The 19,994-nt window shown below is 41.7% G+C and overlaps 1 protein-coding gene across 2 annotated transcripts in view; it reads left to right on the plus strand.

Annotated features, from left to right (window-relative positions):
- The first annotated feature begins 6,565 nt into the window (after positions 1-6,565).
- The window catches only part of ST6GALNAC3 (ST6 N-acetylgalactosaminide alpha-2,6-sialyltransferase 3), a 522,576-nt gene continuing 509,147 nt past the window's right edge, over positions 6,566-19,994 (plus strand). For both annotated transcript variants that reach the window (XM_080654760.1, XM_080654761.1), the window contains exon 1: positions 6,566-6,754. In XM_080654760.1, the coding sequence (XP_080510886.1) occupies positions 6,737-6,754 (18 nt within the window). In that variant the 5' untranslated portion in view covers positions 6,566-6,736. The remainder of the gene's footprint in view (positions 6,755-19,994) is intronic.

Consider the following 19,994-nt stretch of genomic DNA (forward strand, 5'->3'; position numbering starts at 1 on the left):
TGAGGCAGAGAGAGGTGAGGGTGAAAAGAAAAAAGATAAGCCAGAAGTTTGTGATCTTTTTGAGAAGGAAGACCAAAAATAAAAGGCACAAATAAAGATTTAGGTAATAGGATAAGTTAATGCTAGAAGCAATGCTACCAGATAGGATGTGATTGATTGTGAAAGAATTTTGCAAACAGTAATTGCTGGAATTCAAATAGGGGAAACTATAACAGATTAGGGTGGTCTGAAAAGTATTCAGGGCCAAATGGAATTTGATCTAGGCTTGAAGGATGGTGAAAACCAGCTCAATGAAGAGGGCAACGATTGAGACAGAGGTTGGCAAACTACTGTTGATCCAAACCTGGCCTGCAGACTGTTTTTGTACCCCTGCAGAACCAAGAATGGATTGTACATTTTTAGATGGTTGGGGGGAAAAAAGATCAAATAAGAATAATATTTCATAACATTGGAAATTATATGAAATTTAAACTTCAGTGCTCATAAATAAGGTTTTGTTGGAACACAGCCACTCTGCATGGCTGTTTCTGTGCTACGATGGCAGAGTTGAGTAGTTGTGACAGAGACCAAATAGCCCGCAAAGTCTAAATTATTTATTATCTAGACTTTTACTGACAAAGTTTGCCAATTCCTGGTGTAAGAGAATAATAGGTAATAATGGTGGGAAGGAATGTTGGCAGGCTTATAACTGTACCTACCTCTGTAGATAAAGAGCCACTGAAGCTTTTGAATATAGGAGAAAGCCAATTCACAACTGTCTGATTGCTAAACACATCACCTGGGCTTGCAAATATTAGTTAAATCAACAAATCAGGACAATGTTTCAGATTCCTAAGCCCACTGTTTTACTACATATATGTATGTATGTACATATATATATATATATATGTATGTATGTACATATATATTTGCTCTTGAAAATAATGAATGCCTTTTTCATATGGGATATGCTTCTTAATCTCTCAGTTTGTCTATCCATCCTAAACTCACACAGGTTTGCTGTGAGCAGCTCTCAGAGATTTTCACATTGTTGGACACAAAACAAGACCTTGCATTTTGGGGCTTCTCTAAGAGTATATTTAGATGACTCTTCCTTGGATCTTTCTTCCTTGGACTGCATGACTTTCCTCTCCTACAACAGCTCAGACACAGATACAGAGTGAGAGTTTGTATTGACACAAAGAATTAGCAAAAAGTCCTAGCTCTCTCCAGAGGTTTTGTGAGGGCCAGATCATTAGAGAAAAATTAGTTCAGGCAAAACAAACTTCAGAAGGAGGCCAGCTGTTAGATCCCCCTCCCTTCCCCCCTGTGGGTGTTCCTATCAGATCTACCATGGATGCATTTCAAATTTCCACTCTAATATTTTAAGGCTGCATGTTACCAAGCCTCAGAGGTGAAATCTAAGATGTGTAGGAAAACACACATGGGAAAAACCTCACAATAAGAAGAAAATAAACTCTGGGAAATGTGGTTAAGAAATATCAGACTCAATTAATACTGGAGCCTTCAAAAACCTTGGAGAAGTCCAATACAAACCAAATTCAACTACACACCAGTGCTTTCAACCATATTTACTTTCAATTGATTATGTTTTTAAAAATCTTAGCGGGGGAGGGAGGATTCTTTAAGAAAACCAAATCTGGTTAAAACTTGCATTCTTCTAGGTAATGAAAATTAGGTAAAGAACATTAACTTCAGATTTTTTTTCTCTTTTAATTAAAAACAGATACCTTAGTATTTTTCTTTTTTGGTTCATTTGAAAAAAAGATTATTTTTTGAAAAACGATGGGAATTTCCAATAGGAAGGGTAGATGAACTTAAGGAAGAATATTAAAGGAGAATGAGAAAATCTATTAATATTTTTAAAATGCAATTTGAAATCATGCATAACTTGTTTTGGAGTTCATCCCAGAGAAGTGTCAGTATAGTCAAGGATAATGATGAATTCTGGATTAGACTGTGCAAGGCTTTGAAAAAGCAGTAAGCTCAAGTTTTAGGAATGCAAAATGTATGACATTTTGGAATGATCTACTATCCAAATGGAGGGAAATGAAGCTTAACCCCATATGTCAATATATTCTTATAAATATTCACCTTTTAAGGGCACGGCCACAGGCATACTTGTACACAGATATAGGTACACACATGACATGGACAGATAGACACATGTTTTAAGATATTAAAAAGTTCCTATGTCAAAACTGTAACAGTGCAATGGTTCCTAGAAAAAAAAAATCATTTCCTAATCTGGCTCAGAATGTAAAAAAAATTACTTCCCCATACATTGTATAATGATCTTCCAGTCACAGTCTCCTATGGAAGCATAATTTATCTAGTGGATGACACAAAGAAGTTTAAGATATCTACAATCCATTTAAAATCTTTAGATGGGAAAAATTGAGAGCCAATTAAAACCTTAATAAATGACTCTGTGTAGGATATAAATATATTAAATTAATATGTGTACAAGATAAAATTGGAAAAGTTATGGGAGCCTGCATTTTAATTTTATTTCTCTCAGGAAACTGTATGTTATAGCTCTGAGAATTACTTGGTAATAGGGTTGTTGATAATGAAGCAAAACTGAATTTAAATAGGACATTTTATCCCATGACTTGTCATAACTCATGAAGTATCAGCCTTAAGGCATGTTGAGATCTCATTGGTGAAAGGCCTATGAGGAGAGGGAAGATGGACCAATCAGAGACCAGAAGGGCCTAGAGAGGCTGATGTGGTGATAGAGTCAGTCCACAAGGATCTCTCCATCAAGGGAAGCAAGGACTGGCAGGCTACTACATGGCAGCCCCATGTCATAGGTGAGATAGAGCAGTGAGATTCCTTGGTGGGAGGTCATTCTCATGGGCAGAAGGTGGTAACAATTTGGTTGTATGGGAGACCCTGGACGAGATGTGCAGCAGCTTGGTTAAAGTAGGTTGATAGGTACAGAGTGAGTTTATTGTCCTGTACACTCAGAGTACATCTATTTTCCACATACATACATACATATATACATACATACATACTTACTCTAGGTTTTATCTTAGGGAGGACACATACCCTTCAGTGGTTGGCAAACTGCGGCTCACAAGCCACCTGCGGCTCGTGAGCCGCGGTTTGCCGCTCTGTTGACTAATGAGTTTGCCGACCACTGGGATAGGGACTTAATCACAAGGAACAACAACAGCCTGTAATTATTGGAATCGAGAGTCTAGGTCAGTGGTCGGCAAACTCATTAGTCAACAGAGCGGCAAACCGCGGCTCGCAAGCTGCATGTGGCTCGCAAGCCGCAGTTTGCCGACCACTGCCCTAGGTTTTCTGACTACCAAACCTGTGGCAACAGACTAATCTGAATGGTGCCAAATGATAGAGACTGGGCTCCTAACATCCTGGCCAGCTGAATGTAGTGGTTAAGATGGCAGACCGATAAATCAAACTATCCAGGTTCAAACCTGTTTCCCCACTCACCAGCTGAGGATGCCAACATCCATATGCTGTAGATGTATGAGATCAAATGGCATATTGTATTAAATTGAAAGGTGCCTCTATTTTGTTATTATTATTTTTGGAAACAGGCTTTTGGCTTTAAGTCACATAACTTGAAACTTGGAAAATTATGCTACATCTATGGGCTAGACTAAGCTATTCCTGTAGTTTGGCCAGTTTTAAAACAAAACAAAACAAAAATCCTGCCATATTCTCCCTCCACCCCACTCCACCACCATGCTCCCACATATCTGGCCGCACCTTCATCCTCTAATAGGTTCTGAACCTGTTTTCATTTCCATCCAACTGCTCTTTCCCATCTAACTGCTGTCCATCAGAAACAGTGATTGTTAATATTGCTTTTGTAAAACTTCTGGTCCAGATTTATTCTAGAATCTCTTGAGTTTGTTTTTAGGTTGTTATAATTGTGCCTCTGTTTCTATCTATCTTTAGGCATAACTTTTAGATGCTAATAAAAATAACATTTTGAGAAGAGTGGACATGGGTGGGTGGGAGTTTAATTGGGAGAGCCATACCCAAGACTAATGGAGTTAGTAAAGCACTCACTACAGGACACCCAAGTCATAAGATGCTAAATGTTGGCCTCAGTGTTCATCTTTCTGAGATAGCCAAGATGAATGGTAACCATCCTATTCATCCTCTCCCACAAGCTTCTTTAGTCAAAGGTTTTGTTCTTTGGATAAATAGCACTGAAGAATGTGCATAGTGCTAGGAATTGAGGTGAGTGGATTTACAAGCATTATCTCATTTAATTCTCACAAGGATAGATCCTATTGTGTAAGCTAAGGACTAAAGAGAGGTTAAGAAACTTGGTCAAGGTCACCCAGCAAGGAAGTGCTCAGCAAGGTTTCTCACTAGAGTCGGCTGTGTTGTGTCCTAGACCTGCAGACTTTCTAGGGAGAGCATGGTGTGCTCTGCTGACCCTTCCCTTCCCACCTGCGACCCTGTCAGGCCCAGTCCCTCTTTCTTTAGAGCTTTGCTTCCACTTGGTTAAAGACCCTCCCATGTTATCTTATCATGCATCTCTTATCTTTCCTACTTGACTGGAGCTAAGCCAATGTTCCAGACCACAAAAATCATTCTCTCATCCCTAACTGGTTGGCAGTATCTCAATAAAGCCTTTATCCTTCAGTTAGTGGTAACTCAAATAAGATTTGTTCTTCTAGTAGTAGTCCAATAAAGGTTTGTTGAATTAATAAATGAATGAAATAGTAACTTTTCCTGGCTCACCAAAGACCATGAGCTAAAGCAGCAGTTTAAAATACACAGTCCCGATCAAGTAGTTCTTACTGAAAATGAGCAGCTCTCTGAAGCAGATGGAGGGGCTGGGGGAAGGAGTATGTTGTCTCAGGGCCACTGAAAAGAGCAGCTTTCCTTGGGAGGAGAAAGTTCATCCTCACTCGCAGCCCCCTTTTCCTGTGATTCCTTCTGCTCTCAGGATTCTGAATGTTCCCATCAATAAAACACCAAATCCTAGAAAGCCTAGTTTCTGCCTTGTGGTTTGTGAGCAAGTTTCATGACGTCACTGCCTACTAGCAGCCCTCAGTGCTTTCCCTGACTCCATGTAGGTAAACTAGACAGGGCTTCTGGCAAGTGAAACCTCTTTTGGGTAAATAGTTTGGGTCTGGTTTTTAAGATTTTTCTGACAGACCTCGTGGTAGAAATCTGTTTATATACAAAGAATGTTCTCTCCCTTCCTCTGCTGCGTGTGCTGTTACTTCCCTTGTAGAAATAACTCTGCTTCTTTTAGCTGGTTCTTAGAATTGGGTTTTCTTGTTGATTTCCACTCAGTGAGGGCCTGCTGAGGACAGGTGGAGGGGACCCAAAACACTGCTTCTCCCAGACACCTGCCCGTTAAGTAGAGCTGCTGTATTACTCTGTTTTAGCCTAAGAGTTCAGGTTGCATGGTGAAATGGCCTCTCTGGATTTCCAAGTCTAACAGGAACATTTAGATTTAATCTTGTTACTGAAGTTACAACTAAGGTCATTCAAATTCTAAACTTATAGCAGGAGGAATTAGCCAAAGAACATATATGCTCCCAACTGTTTCAGTTGGTTGAGCATGGCCCTGTGCACGAAAAGGTTGCTTGTTCGATTCCCCATCAGGGCACATTCTTGGGTTGCAGGTTTGATCCCCAGTCGGGGAACCTATGAAGGCAATGGATCTCCTTGGGTGAGGACTAAAAAAAAAAAAAAAAAAAAAAAAAAACTATATGCATGACACATAGACACAAACAGCAGTGCAGTGATGGCCAGGGGGAAGGGGTTGGGGTGGGGGCTGGAAATAGGTGGAGGTGGGCAAAAGGGGGGATAAAATGAGGATGTCTGTAATAATGCCCACAATAAAAATAAAGCTAAAAAAATAAACTTGTTACAGGGAAGAGTAATGTCCTGTCTATGCATGTGCACACACACACACAATTTATATACATATATAATCAATGTATATATAAGAATGTTCTATTTACTGTATATTTATGTTTACACACATTTTCATAAACACACAAGCTTAAAGTACGAAAGAGAAAAACATTATTTATATATACATACATATGTACATATATGTACATGTGCATGTGTGTACATAAAATATATGGTGTAAGATTCATGGCATCTTTGGTTAATAGGTATTTCTGCTCTTATTAATGGCAAATTATTAATTTTAGGTAAGCCCATCACAGAGTTTTTAAGCAGAGTGAAGTCTTTATTAAATAGCCCAGGGAGAATTTCCTTTGCTACTTTTGAAGAATCCTTGGATGGTGCCTGTAGAAGGGTGATTCCAAGCCCATTTAACTTTTTAAAAAGTATGAAATGTCTGCAAGGAGTTTCCTTGATCTGTTAGAGGAGACCGAATCAAGGAGAGGAAAAGACCGCTCTCTCTCCCCAGCCTGCTGCTGGCTTTGTATAAGTTGAACGACAGAACATTTACAGAAATAAAAGAGAAAAGAAAAAGTAGCAAGCACCAAAGGGCAGCCGTGGCGCCTGGGACGGCACGTGACTCGGGGGGCGGGGCCTCGCGGGCAGCCAGCCAGTGGACTGGACCGGGGGCGGGGCCGAGGCCCGGGGGGCGGGGCCTGTGCCCGCGCAGCTCGCACTGAGGTCCCCTTATTTGGATCTGCGGGAATGTGGGCTGGAGCGGTCCTGCCGCGGTACCAGCTTCCAGCGTGTCGCCAAGACTGCCCCTGACTCAGGCGCGCCCACTGCTCGGTGGCAGGAGGGTCGGCAGAGCGTCATGGCCTGCATCCTGAAGGTAACGACTCGGGTCTGTGGCTCCCATGCGTGGTTGGTCAGCCCCTTGCTGCTAAGAGGCACGGAGTCAGCCGCGGTCCCACTGCATCCTCATCTCAGTTGTCTTTTCCTGGCACTGATCTTCTTTTTGTTCCTTTGGCAAATGCATATGGAGGGAGATTCTGAAGCATGCAGTTTGCACAGCCTCTCTTCCCACCATTCTTGTCTGCTCGTGCCTGCATCGAAGGAGCTGCAGACTGTTGGCTCCTGGGGAAAGCAGGGCTGCCTGCGGAATAATGGGGATGGCAGGGAGAGGAGGGGTGTTCCCTCGGGTCCTGTGGCTCTGTTGCCTGAGGCCTTTCAGGGGCCACGGAGAGAGGAGAGACTGTGTATGGTTATTGGTGGTGAGGGGTATAGCACTTTGAATGGAGGTGAGAGTGAGCAGAGGGGTGTACTACTGAGCAGTTGATCATGTGAAGACAGAAACTTCTGAGTTTTTTACAGGAATGAGTTTTCTATGAGATCTGTTAGCTCCAGGTGTCATTAGCTCTATTTTGGAAAAGTTCATAGCTGGATGTATTTATTAGTCGAGAATTTCGGACCCTCCCTTTGCTCATAAATTTGAACAAACAAAATGATTTCATTCCCTGTCAGAGTCCTCCGCTCAGCTACCCCTTCTTTGTTGAGTTTCCTTTCTCCAAGTCTGGGTTCTTAGCCTGGACTGAGCATCTTTCTGGGTTCACAGCCTTGGGGCATCAGGTGGGAGTATTTGGTGAGTGCCTCACTTGAGAACTTTTCATCCCACAGGAATAGGGTTTGTTTGTTTGTTTTTTCCTGCACTACTGCTTCTACCCGTACCTAATCTGACTCCTGAATGCATGAATCAAAAACTTTCACAGCATGGCCCAGCCAGTGTGGCTCAGTGATTGAGCATTGACCTATGAACCAGGAGGTCAGGGTTGGATTCCTTGGCAGGGCACATGCCTGGGTTTCGGGCTTCATCCCCGGGTTTCCTGTGGCACATGCAGAAGGCAGTTGATTAGTGATTCCCTCTCATCATTGATATTTCTCCCTCTCTCCCTCTCCCTTTCTCTCTGAAATCAATAAAAATATATTTCTCTCTCTCTCTCTCTCTCTCTCTCTCTCTCTCTCTCTCTCACACACACACACACACACACACATTCACAGCATGAAGGTTTTATGGGCTTGAATGGTGAATGCAAAGGTGTATTTGTTCCAAACTTGGGGGAACTGTATGTGACAGAGGAGAACACCAGGAAACAACTTATTTTTAAAATTGTGTTATTGTGAAATGTCCTTTGTTTCTCTGCAGGATGATATGAAGCCATCCACTGCTCTGCTAGTTACTTCTTCCAACATGCCTTAGTGTTAAGGATGCAAATTAGAGACTAACCTAGTATAGTTTGTTTCCATTTGACTTAGAGTAAAGGAGATCAGATATTTCCTGTGACTTTTCTGAGCTTCCTGTTTGGTTTCGGAACATTTTCTGGTACACAACAAATAGTTGCAATCAAAAGGAAATAATACATCAGTATTACAATATGGGATTTTTACCTTGAAGACTTAACACAAGGACTGAACTATGAATATGAATCACCTCTAGTGTTTCTTGTACTATTAACTGAAAAAGAAATTGAGGAGCATGCCATTTATTGTTGGCTGTCTTCTTTCCTTTTTGCTTTCCCCTCCCTATCTTATACATGTTCCATACAGTTTTAGTACACATCCAAGCTACACATGAATCTGATCTGACCTTCCTAGCACCTAACACTGACCTCAGAATTTGGGGCATATCTGAGTCCTCCTTACATGTTCTCCTCTGAAACTAATCTGGTATGTATACAGGTAACCTGCAAAGAGCTTTGGACTCAGAAAGACCTTGGTCTGAATGCAAGCTCTGCCAATTGCTACCTGGGTGACCTTAGACAAGTTGTTTAAATGTCTTTGAGTCTCAGTTTCCACAATATAAGATCGAAGTAATAGCCTGGATTCCACAAGATTGCTGTGGGGATGAAATAAAATTGGGTATGAAAAATACTTCATGCACAGGCATTTAAAAATACGGGTTTTTTTTAAATTGATTTTTTTAGTGAGAGAGGGAGAGGGAGAAACATCAATGAGAGAGAAACATCAATCTACTGCCTCCTGTACACCCCCCTACTGGGGATTGACCCCATAACCTGGGCATGTGCCCTGACTGGGAATCCATCTGGTGACCTCTTGGTGCATGGGACCAGGCTCAACCTCTGAGCCATACCAGCTGGGTGGTACAGACATTTTATATGTGCCAATTTTTCCTGACATAATAATAACCACAGTTTAACATATAACTTTTATTCTGATATCAACCCCTGCAAGGGTGACTATCATTGTTTAAAACCCCATTTTACAGATGAGGAAGCCAAGGCCCCTGGGTCTAAGAGATTTGCCCAAAGCAGCAGAGTTAAGGATAGAGTAGCCTGGAGTTAGAACCAAATCTGCCAACATTCCTTATACTTTAATTCTGTTCCCTAATACTATTCAGAGTCCTTATTACCTTTGAGAAACAAAGTACCTTTGTGCAATGATGGTCTAGAGCAGCGATTTTCAACCTTTTTCATTTCATGGCACACATAAACTAATTACTAAAATTCTGCAGTACACCGAAACATATATTTTTTGCCAATCTGACCCAAAAAGGCTATAATTTTGATTCATTCACACCAGACAGCTATTGTGTTGGCTGTTGTCATTTTTTAATTTGATAATCCAAAGGAAAAGAGGTCAGCACCCTGACTAAATAGTCAGGTATTGCATGTTTTAAAAATTCTTGCTGCACACAGTGTACCATGGCACACCTGTTGAAAATCACTGGTCTAGGTGGGCTGTGGTGGGCTTTTTCCCCTGTTGTCTTTGAAAGGCCATGTTTGCTGGAGTGGAGAGTCTGGAGACCTGGATTCAGTGTAAGCTTGCTCTCCTATGTATGATTTTTATAGTCACTGCACCTTGGAACCTCAATTTGCTCAGGTTGTAGAATGTAGATAATTATCATAACTGCCTGATAGGGTTTTGTGACAGTAAAATAATGGACTATTTTCTTATTTATTTATTTATTTATTTATTTATTTTTAAACAAAACAATTCCCCCATATGCCTGTCCTCAACTTGCTATTGTCATCACAAGATGTCTAAGCCATTGACTGCATTCTCAAGTGGCCTATGGTATAGTAAGGGGCATGGAAAAGTAAATGAATATTCTGTTACAATGTGAAGCATCACATAGGTCTGTGGAAGGCATAATCGAAGCATGGAGGGAGAGAGCAGCGATCTCTCACTGGGTGACTGAGACAGGCTTCTCACTTAAGATACTGGAGATGGTTTTGAAGACCAAATAGTATTGACTGGGATGGAGCTTGCATTTTAGAAAGATAACTCTTGAGGCAGTGTCACTTTTATTCTGTGGACAAAAGCAAATCTTCTCAACAGATTTTTGAGGTAGATTTTATTATCTATTTATATATATGAGAAAACTGAAATACCGAGAAGTTGATTAAAGTCTCATTACTGCCTACACAATACTGACCCTAACAGTGAGAACCTCTGACGAGCTGAGAGGAGAAGCCCATGCCGCGGCAGCTAGTGGTGATCTTTGGGGGCATCCAGAATTATTTCCTCAAGGTATTGCACATGCGAAGGCCTGTTCTGCCCAGGCATAGAGCTGGCTCTCACAATAGAATGATGATTACCTCAATAATCATGTAATTGTGGAATTCATACTCACTCCACATGGCATGGGCTTTAAGGTCAGAAACATGTGGATTTTAATTATAGCTCCACCATTTACTAATTGCATAACCACAAGTAACTTTCTTGATCATTGCCTGTGTTTCTGCAGTGGGGATCATCATGCATCAACAAGTTATTCTAGGAATTAGAAGAGAACATCTGCATGTTAGTAAGTATAGGCTAGTTATACTGCAGTAAAAAGTCTTACTAGGTTCATTTCTTGACATGCTCTTGGTTAGGTAGCTCTCCTGGCTAACTGCCATCGTGAAAAATCAAGTCAAAGACCGGTTTCTTTCCATGGGGTGTTTTGAATGTCTTTGAAATTTGATGGACAAGAGAAATATTTAATTTGTATCTATTTTATTACTAGTGAAGTAAAACTTTTATATTAGCCTTTTTTTTCTTTTGTAAGTTACAGACAACTTAAAATTTTATATACTAAAACCCATTTAGATTTTCTTCTATGATTTCTACCTTCGATCAGCGATACTTTTTGAGTGTAGTATCTTATAAACCTTCTATATTTAACAAATATTTGGTGAGTTGTGTTTAGTTATTTTTCTATTCAACACTGAAGTGGACACTGAGTGGACAAATGGGCACAAGACAATTGTGAGTCATTTCTTTCTTGGAGAAGATTACGGTTTTGCTAGGTTGATGAGACTTATGAGCATGAAGTAGTTAGATAATAACACAATAGGTGCATGACTAAGTTACTGTTATCTTGTCTACCAAATACCTGTCCTTGTATAACATTTATCTTGATTGATGGAAAATTGGATGAATGTTCATGTCAAGTTATGAACTTTGCGTCTTCTCAGTTATTCTTCCTTCCCTTGACCCAGACTTAATTCTTCATCATGTTGCATCAATTCTATCTTAAGAAATCTCTCAAATCTGCCCATTACTTTCTATCCTTACTCCCTCTGCCTCATCTAGAGCCTAGTATTTGATCTTTTGAAGTAGCCTCCTTTCCTTCAGACTCTTCACAATCTTGCCCATTTTCCACATCATTCTCAGGGTATTGTGCTAACGTGTACTGCTGATCAAACCATTTGTAGGCTTAAATGCTTGTCTTGGCTCCCCAGCTACTATGGGATAAACCCAACTATTTAGCTTGGCATTTAAGAGCCTTCAGAATCTGGTCCTGTCCAATGACTCGCCTCACCACCTACTATTTACCCACGGTCCAGACACTTATCTAAACGTACCCCAAGTTGGTACATGTAGCGCCTCCTTTCATGGCTCTGTGCCTTTGCAGCATAGTATAGGAATTGAGAACCTGGGCTCTGATGTCAGACCACACTGTTCCAATATAGTGAGATCTCAAAGCCTCAGTTTCCACATCTGTGAAATGGGAGCAAAAATAGTGCCTACTTCTTAAGGTTATGAGGAATAAAAGAGCTAATTTCTGTGGAACAGAACCTGGATATAATTAGACCTTGGTAATATTTATCTATGAGTTGTTATTATATGAGGTTTTCTCTACAGGAAATTCCCTTTCTATCACTTTCTTCCACTGACAGAAATTCTACTAATCTTTCAACTCTTATTTCAGTGTCACATCTGCATTCAAACCTTCCCCTGCTTCAGCAGGCTTCCTCTGTGCTCTCATGGCCCTAGTTTTTATCTCTGTAGCAACAGGTATTACCCTGTACTGCCAACTAGCTGGTTACATGCCAGCGCTTTTGTTTGACTATAACTCATAGAGGGCAGGAGCCTGCAGCAGGTCAATGATCAGCTAGTGTTTACTAAGTGTCAGTAAATGAGTACTGTTCTTGCCCTAAGTAAGATAACAGACTCAATGGAAAGGCAAATAAACTAGTATGCAAAGTATGCAAAGTATTTTGAAAGGTATACCTAGTGGTATGGGAGTATATGGGTTGGGGTGGTGGTGTTGAGTCTTGAGGCAGAAAAGACCTTGTCTTATTCAGCTTGTTATCAATAAGAACTAGCCTGGCTCTCGGTAAAGTGTTTCCTAAATGTTTGTTGAATGAATGCATGGTGTTGTGAATTTTTATAAAAATGCTAACTGTGGGCTGAAACCGGTTTGGCTCAGTGGATAGAGCGTCGGCCTGCGGACTGAAGGGTCCCGGGTTCGATTCCGGTCAAGGGCATGTACCTTGGTTGCGGGCACATCCCCAGTGGGAGGTGTGCAGGAGGCAACTGATCGATGTTTCTCTCTCATCAATGTTTCTAGCTCTCTATTCCTCTCCCTTCCTCTCTGTAAAATATCAATAAAATATATTTTAAAAAAAATGCTGACTGTGGACATGGAATGAATCTGTCTTCCTTTGTAAACAGCTCGATCCTTCATGAAGATAGCGTGGATTTTTCACTCTAACATATAGCAAGTCTAGAGTTTATGAATTAATTTGCTCCTTAAGATCCATCCTTTTCAAGTTTGTTTCTTGTAGATCTGTTACTGCTTCTCAAAAAAATCTGGGGCCAGTTTGAAACCTAGAGAGACGGGGACGAGAGAACTGGACTGGAAGGAAGAAAGAAGGAAAGTTATAGGAGTGGCTTATCTTTTTGTCGTGATCATTTTGGTTCCCCCAGTGAATGGAAACAAAAAAGCAAAAGCAGAAAACAACAACAACAACAAAAACAAAACAAAACCAACACCCACAAGCACAGTTTGTGGTTCTCAAACTGTGAGTCTCAAAGCCTTTGGAAACACATAGTATGGCTTCACTGAGGCTGGGGAGTGCCGGAGACTCACAGGTACACAGGTTGTACCTCAGAAACTCTAAGGTAACCCCAGCAAGTTGAACAGACAAGGCACTTTGCCTAATGCGTCTCCTATGACAGTGCTTCCTGCTGCCCAAGAAATGCTGAAGTCTCACTACCTGCCCGGACTAATTTTCAGTCTTACGGTGACTGAGCCTATGAGTTTGCAACTTCCATGAGCACACTTTGGGGAATGGGTTCTTGTGCAGAAGCAATGCTCTTTGGATGAATTTATAACAACAGCAAGGATAATAGTTACTATTTATTGAAACCTAGAATGTTCAGGCTGGGTCCTGTGCCAAGTGCTTCACATGCATCATGTCATGTAAACTTTTATTACAAGTGAAGATACTGAGGTTCAGAGAAGGTGAGTAGCTTGTCCCAGTTCCTGTGGTTAGCCAGTGGTGAAGGTGGGCTTTACCCCAGCTCTGTGTGGTTATGTTCTGTCTTCAGTGCCAAAGAAGTGATTGTAGGAGCTTTGAGTTTATTTCACCATCTTCTACCCAGGCAGTACTCAGTCTAGACAGCTTCCTAACGCCAGCCTGGTGGGGATCACTGTTAGCTGTGCTGTTTTTATTTGTTCCTTTCTCATAGTTTCCTTTGTGACAGAGGAACTAGAGGAAATAGAGGGGCCACAAAGACTGGGGAGATAAGAAGGTTCTAATTCTGCCTCTAACACGGAATAACCCTTTGACCCTGGGTAAGTCACATGTACACTGTCCCCCCTCCCCTTCTTGCCTGAAAAACTCTCATGTCTCTTTGGTGAGTGAAGGAGAGGGGTGGTATAGACTTGGGTTTACCCTTACCTATAGGGCTCCTTCAAAGCTCTGGGAAGAGGCCCTGGCATTTTTGTATTTATATTTAGAATTTTATATTTATTTTCTTTAAGAGACCCACAAGTTGTATAAGCTTCAGGCTCTCCAACCTGGATCCCCCCTGGGGTGTTGTTGGAGTCCGAAGGAGATAATGTTATTGATGCACTTTATACGGCAGAATGCACTGTACACACATGGCAGAACTATTATTAATCCTATCTAATAAAGAGGGGATATGCTAATTGACCGTCACAACCTCACAAAGATGGCAGCGCCCACAGCCAATAAGGGAATATGCTAATTGACTGCCACACCCTCAAAGATGGTGGTGCCCACAGCCACAAGATGGCGGTGCCCAGTCCCCTCAGCCCCGCCGGGGCAGCAGGCGCGTGGCACAGCCAGGCCCATCCCCAGGCGGGTCCAGCCACTCTGCGCACCTGCCTCTGGAGTCTCCAAGTTCCCTTAGTCCCCCAGCTGCCCAGGGCTGCCCGAGGCTCAGGTAATGAGGGCTGGCTGAGGCTTGCACTACCAGCAGTAGCAGCAGCAGAGGTGTGATGGGGGCGTTGCCTTCCCTTGATCGCCGGGTTGCCTTCCACCCCTGACGGCTCCCAGACTGTGAGAGGGGGCAGGCCAGGCTGAGGGATACCCCACTCCAGTGCATGAATTTTCATGCACCGGGCCTCTAGTATTGTTAATAATCAGATAGCAGCTTGAATCCAGGAAGCTATCTTGGGGGCTGGTGGGAGAAAGAAGGGCTTAGATTCCAGGAAAGCAGAGGGAGCCTGCAACCTTTCCAGTGGATGGCGGGAGAGTTATGAAATCTCCTCCCGAGGAGGAAGATGTCTATCTCTTTACCCATACTTGTGCCTGAGAGTTGGGAATTGGACGAGTTGTTTTTTATTTCCTGGCTTCAGGGAAAAGTGGAGGACGGCATTTTTCTAATTGGAGAGGGTAGATTTACAAGTGCTACCTGGATCCCATTACGGAAAGCGGCAATTTACTCTTGGTTATTAAAAGGCTCATTATTCAGTTTATGGATTATCCAGATCCTGTCTGTTCCTGGCCATTCTGATGTACACCCTGTATGCATTTTACTGCCAATTATCACCTCCACCGAAGCTGGGAAGAGAGAGGAGCTGACCCCCAAATTGGTTCATTCCTCTCCTTGTTAGCAGCTCTGTCAAGGTTCGTTAGCAGGAAGTAGTTCTGGGAAAAATGGCTTAAAGGAGGTGAAGGGATTATCTGTGCCTTCACTGTTCTCTCCTCAGCTCAGGGATTGAGAGTGGGTTCTGGTTCTGATTTAAATTGGATTTAGAGTCACTAAATCAGAGAGACTGTGGCCTAGGGTATCCACAGCAGTGTCAGGGTAGCTAACAGTCTCAGAGGGACCCTCTGCCCCCACACCCCATATCTCCAGGCCTGTCTCTCATTTCCTGTGTCATGTGGAGGGGTGGGAGCTCACAACATCTGGTACTTGGGAGAGTTGGGGAAAGTTAACTCATAAAGAGATTGTTCAGGGGCCAGGAAAAGGGAGATCCTTGTACATGAATCATTTAGTGCTTGTGTGTAAAAAATGATGTGTCTCTGCACATGCATAGTGAATGTAAATATATAAATAGAAATATTCACCTACATCCATTCAGTCCAATAATATTTTCTCATATTTGAAAACTCTTGCATGTAAAATCCTTTTCCAGAAGGGACTTGTCTAACCTCAAAGGCTATTTTGTTTCCTAGTGAATTTATTAGCTGTGCATTCACCAGACACAAAGGAAAAACTTCTTGGTCGGTTATGAAAACTGAATTTGCACCTTCCTTCGAGAAGATCATGATCATAGGGAACTGGAAGTAAAATGTGTATGTCCTGTATTGGGAATGAGCTATGATGTGGGATTTAAATGTGCACACGGAGCTCATCTTAGATTTTAGGGCTGAAGTGAGCAAGGGACTGTCCTGGAACCATTTCCCACCTTGGGACAAGTGGGACCCATCCCTGTGGAAAGCAGGGCCACTATTCCTGATATCAGTGCTTGGTGTTCTCGGCTCCAACAATGCACTGATCTCTAAAGAAAGAGAAGTGAAAGTCTCTATTTGTGAAGGGTTTGCCTTATCAATCAGGGAATATGGGCACCAGAGAAGAAAGAAGGCTGCTCTCTGGGACATGGCCAGTGAGAGGCCTGTGGGGTGCAGAGGTCAGAGCTGGACCGATTCTGATTCCAGCTTTATGCTGGGTATGAGTAAGGGGAATCATACCTTTATTTAATGCTCTGTAGCAGTGCTATCCAGTAGGACTATCACGCAGGCCACTTAGGCATTTTTACTTTTTCTAAGAGCCACAATAAAAAAGCAAGCAAAAAGAAACGGGCAGAATTTAATGAATGTATTTTATTGAACCCAGTATATCCAAAACATTTTCATTTTAACATGTTATTCATGTAAAAATGGTTAATGAAATATTTATATTCTTTTTTCATAAATCTTCAAAATCTGGTGTATATTTTGCCATGATAGCATATCTCAATTTGGGTGCTAAATTTTTACTGGAAATACTTGATCTGTATTTGGAATTTATAAAATGTATAGTCGAAAAAGTAGATTCACATTTCCAAGTTGCTCTTAGGATGCTTAGAAGTATTCCAGGAGTTGAATTAAGTATCAGTCTTTAAATGTAAGCAAAGTAAAATAAAATGAAATAAAAAATGTGGTTCCTCAGTCACACCGGCCATATTTCAAGGGCTCAGCAGCTGCAGGTGGGTAGTGGCTGCTGAATTGGGCAGCATGTTCATCAGTATTCATCCTCACCATCAGAAGGGACCAATGAACTTGGAGAGTAGTGCAAGGGGTTTGGGGAAAGGATTGTCTACTGGCTAAGGAATGGAACGGGAGGACACCTTTGTTGGTCAGACTCTTGGCAGCCAAAGGGAAGAAAATGATGAGCAACTAGTAAGTACTGCATCCAGGGACACATTGGAGCCTTTGATGACCCCATGAAATTTCTCCTGAAAATGAAGTCCCAGGTTTTTCCAGATTCTGAGCCCGTTTGGCCCCCCAGATGTTGAGCAGCTGTGAATTCTCCCCAGGGCGTGCTGCTTTGGTCTCTGTGTGGTAGTGTGAACTCCTGGAGGCTTTGAGGTCAGAGACAGACTTTATCCACTTTTATTGGAGTCATTCCTTTGCTCCAGGGGGGCCGTCACATATGGCAGCAATTCAGACAGAATAAACCATATGTCTTCTTTTAAGTCAAGAGAGTAAGGTGATGGGAGTTTCTTTGTACAGTTGGCTTATTTTTTACTGCTTGTTTGGGTGTATGTGAATTTAGTGATATGTTAATAGATGTCCAATGGTACTTCGAGCAAATCCACTTGTAAACCAGCAGCTCTGTTTTGACTATACTTCTGAGTTGTATTCCTGCCTTGCTCTACTTCATCTTCCTGGATCATAGACATTAGCATTTTTTCATGAGATGAACATTTCATTATAGTAACGACAGTCTTCTAGATATTTTACAGATATTTATTAACTCACAACATTTCAGGATGAGCATTATTACTTTCACCTGACATATGAGGAAACTGGTTCATATACTTAACTGCTTTCTAATGCAAGAGCATTGTGGGATTCCATACCTCTGCTGCCTGTTTATTTATAGTCCGTGATTAAGAATGCATTTTGCATTTTTAAATGTTGAAAAAAAATCAAAAGAAGAATGAGATTTCATGACATGCGAAAATATATGAAATTCAAATATCAGTGTCCACAAAGAAGGTTTTATTGGAATACAGAGTACTTATGCATTTCCTATTGTCTATGTCTGCATCCATGCCACAGTGGCAGAGTTCCGAAGTGTACAGGTGGACTGTATGGTCCACAAAGCCTTAAATATTTTTTGTTTTAAATTTTTTATTGAATTTATTGGGGTGACATTAGTTAATAAAATTGTTGCCTGACTGGCATGGCTCAATGGTTGAGCGTCAACCTATGAACCAGGAGGTCACAGTTCGATTCCCGGTCAGGGCACATGCCTGGTTTTTGGGCTGGCTCCCCAGTTGGAGCATGCACGAGGCAGTGAATCAATGATTCTCTCTCATCATTTAGTTTCTCTCTCTCTCTCTCTCTCTCTCTCCCCCACCCTTCCTCTCTGATATCAATAAAAATATATTTAAAAAAAGAATTTGCATGTATAACAGGTTCCCAGGTGATTGTGGCCCACACTCTAAGTAGCCCTGCTACATTTCATTCTGCTCAAAAGTTGTTGAGTTATGGAAGGCTTCATTTACACCCATACATTCCCCAACAGCAGTGACTAAAAATTTAAGTCAACTTAGAAATTTAAGTCAAGTGCATTCTAATTGGCTCTTTAAGCATTGCAATTGTTTGATTTCTGCCTCCACTGTTTTTCATTGAAGCCCAAGCTTTCTGATGTCATGGGGCTCCAGGCATCACGAACATTGAAACGCACGTGCCTCTGTGCCCAGCAGTAAGGGTTGGGGCAGAAATGAACCTCTCCTCAGTGGCATCCCTCATGCACTTCTGGAAACTCATTTTTTTTTTTCAAATCAGTTTCAAAACCAGTTTATGATGGTTTATAAACCAGGAAATTGGTTCCTGCTGATTGTATGTCAAACCCTTTCTCGTTCCATCGTCCCAGTTTCTTGTTGTTGGCTAACAACAAGGACACTGCTTCTGCACTCAGGTTGTACTGGCTTTGGTCACAAAAGTGAATGCGTCAGTGCTCCAGTTTACTTTCTTAATTATTGGCTTAGGCAGTCAGATGTTTAAAAAGTCATTATTTAAGGATTAGGAATGGGGAGAGCAAAGATTGGTGAAAGGTGATAGCTTTTTTTTTTTTCATGTTGATGATTCATAGTCTTGTTTGGGATTTTAATAAACAACAAAAAGGATTGGAAACCGCTGGCATAAAGGAGAAAATAAGTGTCTGAAGTTTTCCCCTTTGCTCTCTCCCAGCTCTCTGATTCTATGCCTTCATTTATTGTCCAGCCCATTTTTTCTGATTCCCCCCTTTCATCTCTGGCCTCTGGGCCTCTCCCCAATATAGGTGCTCTGGGGATCATTAGCTAGGAGGTCTGAAAAATAATAATCTACGCCCTCTAGAAGGGAAGCGTTATGGAACCCTATCGCCAGATAGAGAAAGCCCTCTTGCAGAGACCCAGGATAGAAGCCATTTCATTAGAGATTCATAGAAACCCAATTCTGTGCCTCATATAAAATTATTGGCATGATGTTCATGACAGCCCATCGATGCCATCCCACAAACCCTGGCCACGATGGCCTGGAGGCTGACTTTACCATCACCTGTGCTTTCTCTTTTATTGCTGACCTTCTCGACATTGTCATTCTTTCCTTCCTTCCTTCCCACTTCTAGGAGAACATTTATTCCCCAGAAGCTGCAAGTATCCAAACCACTGCCACCTTGTGCCTGCCGCCTTCTTTATTGTTCCTCTCGTTCTTTCAGTTGGGTGTAGGAGGATTTCTCACTCCTACCTGGTTTGTATCACTTAATCATTTGTTCCCTGGCTTGTTTAATGTTTGTTTAATTTTACCATGCTGTTTAGCCCTGGCAACCTGGCTGATGGCTTGAGTTGAGCCAAGATTTCTGCATGTGACTTCTTACTTGTTGGTAAGGTAAAGTTTGTTTTCCTCTCACCCACAGTTGACCCCAGCTATTGAAACTTAATTTAAGAAACGACAGCCAAACTATAAATCACTCTAAATTTTTGTATTAGAACGATTGAAATTCTCTATATAGTTTTCTAGATTTGTATGGGTTAAAGGGGTCTCTGTTTGACTTTTTTCTCTCTTATCTTCAGCAAATTGAGACATTTGAAGGGGAGTTCATTATTAAGTACTTTAAGTGAGAGGATGGGGAGAGGGAATGAAGGGAATTAAATGAAGATTTAATTTCGTTTTAAG

Source organism: Plecotus auritus, assembly GCF_963455305.1.
Source record: "Plecotus auritus genome assembly, chromosome: 2".
Taxonomy (NCBI): Eukaryota; Metazoa; Chordata; class Mammalia; order Chiroptera; family Vespertilionidae; genus Plecotus; species Plecotus auritus.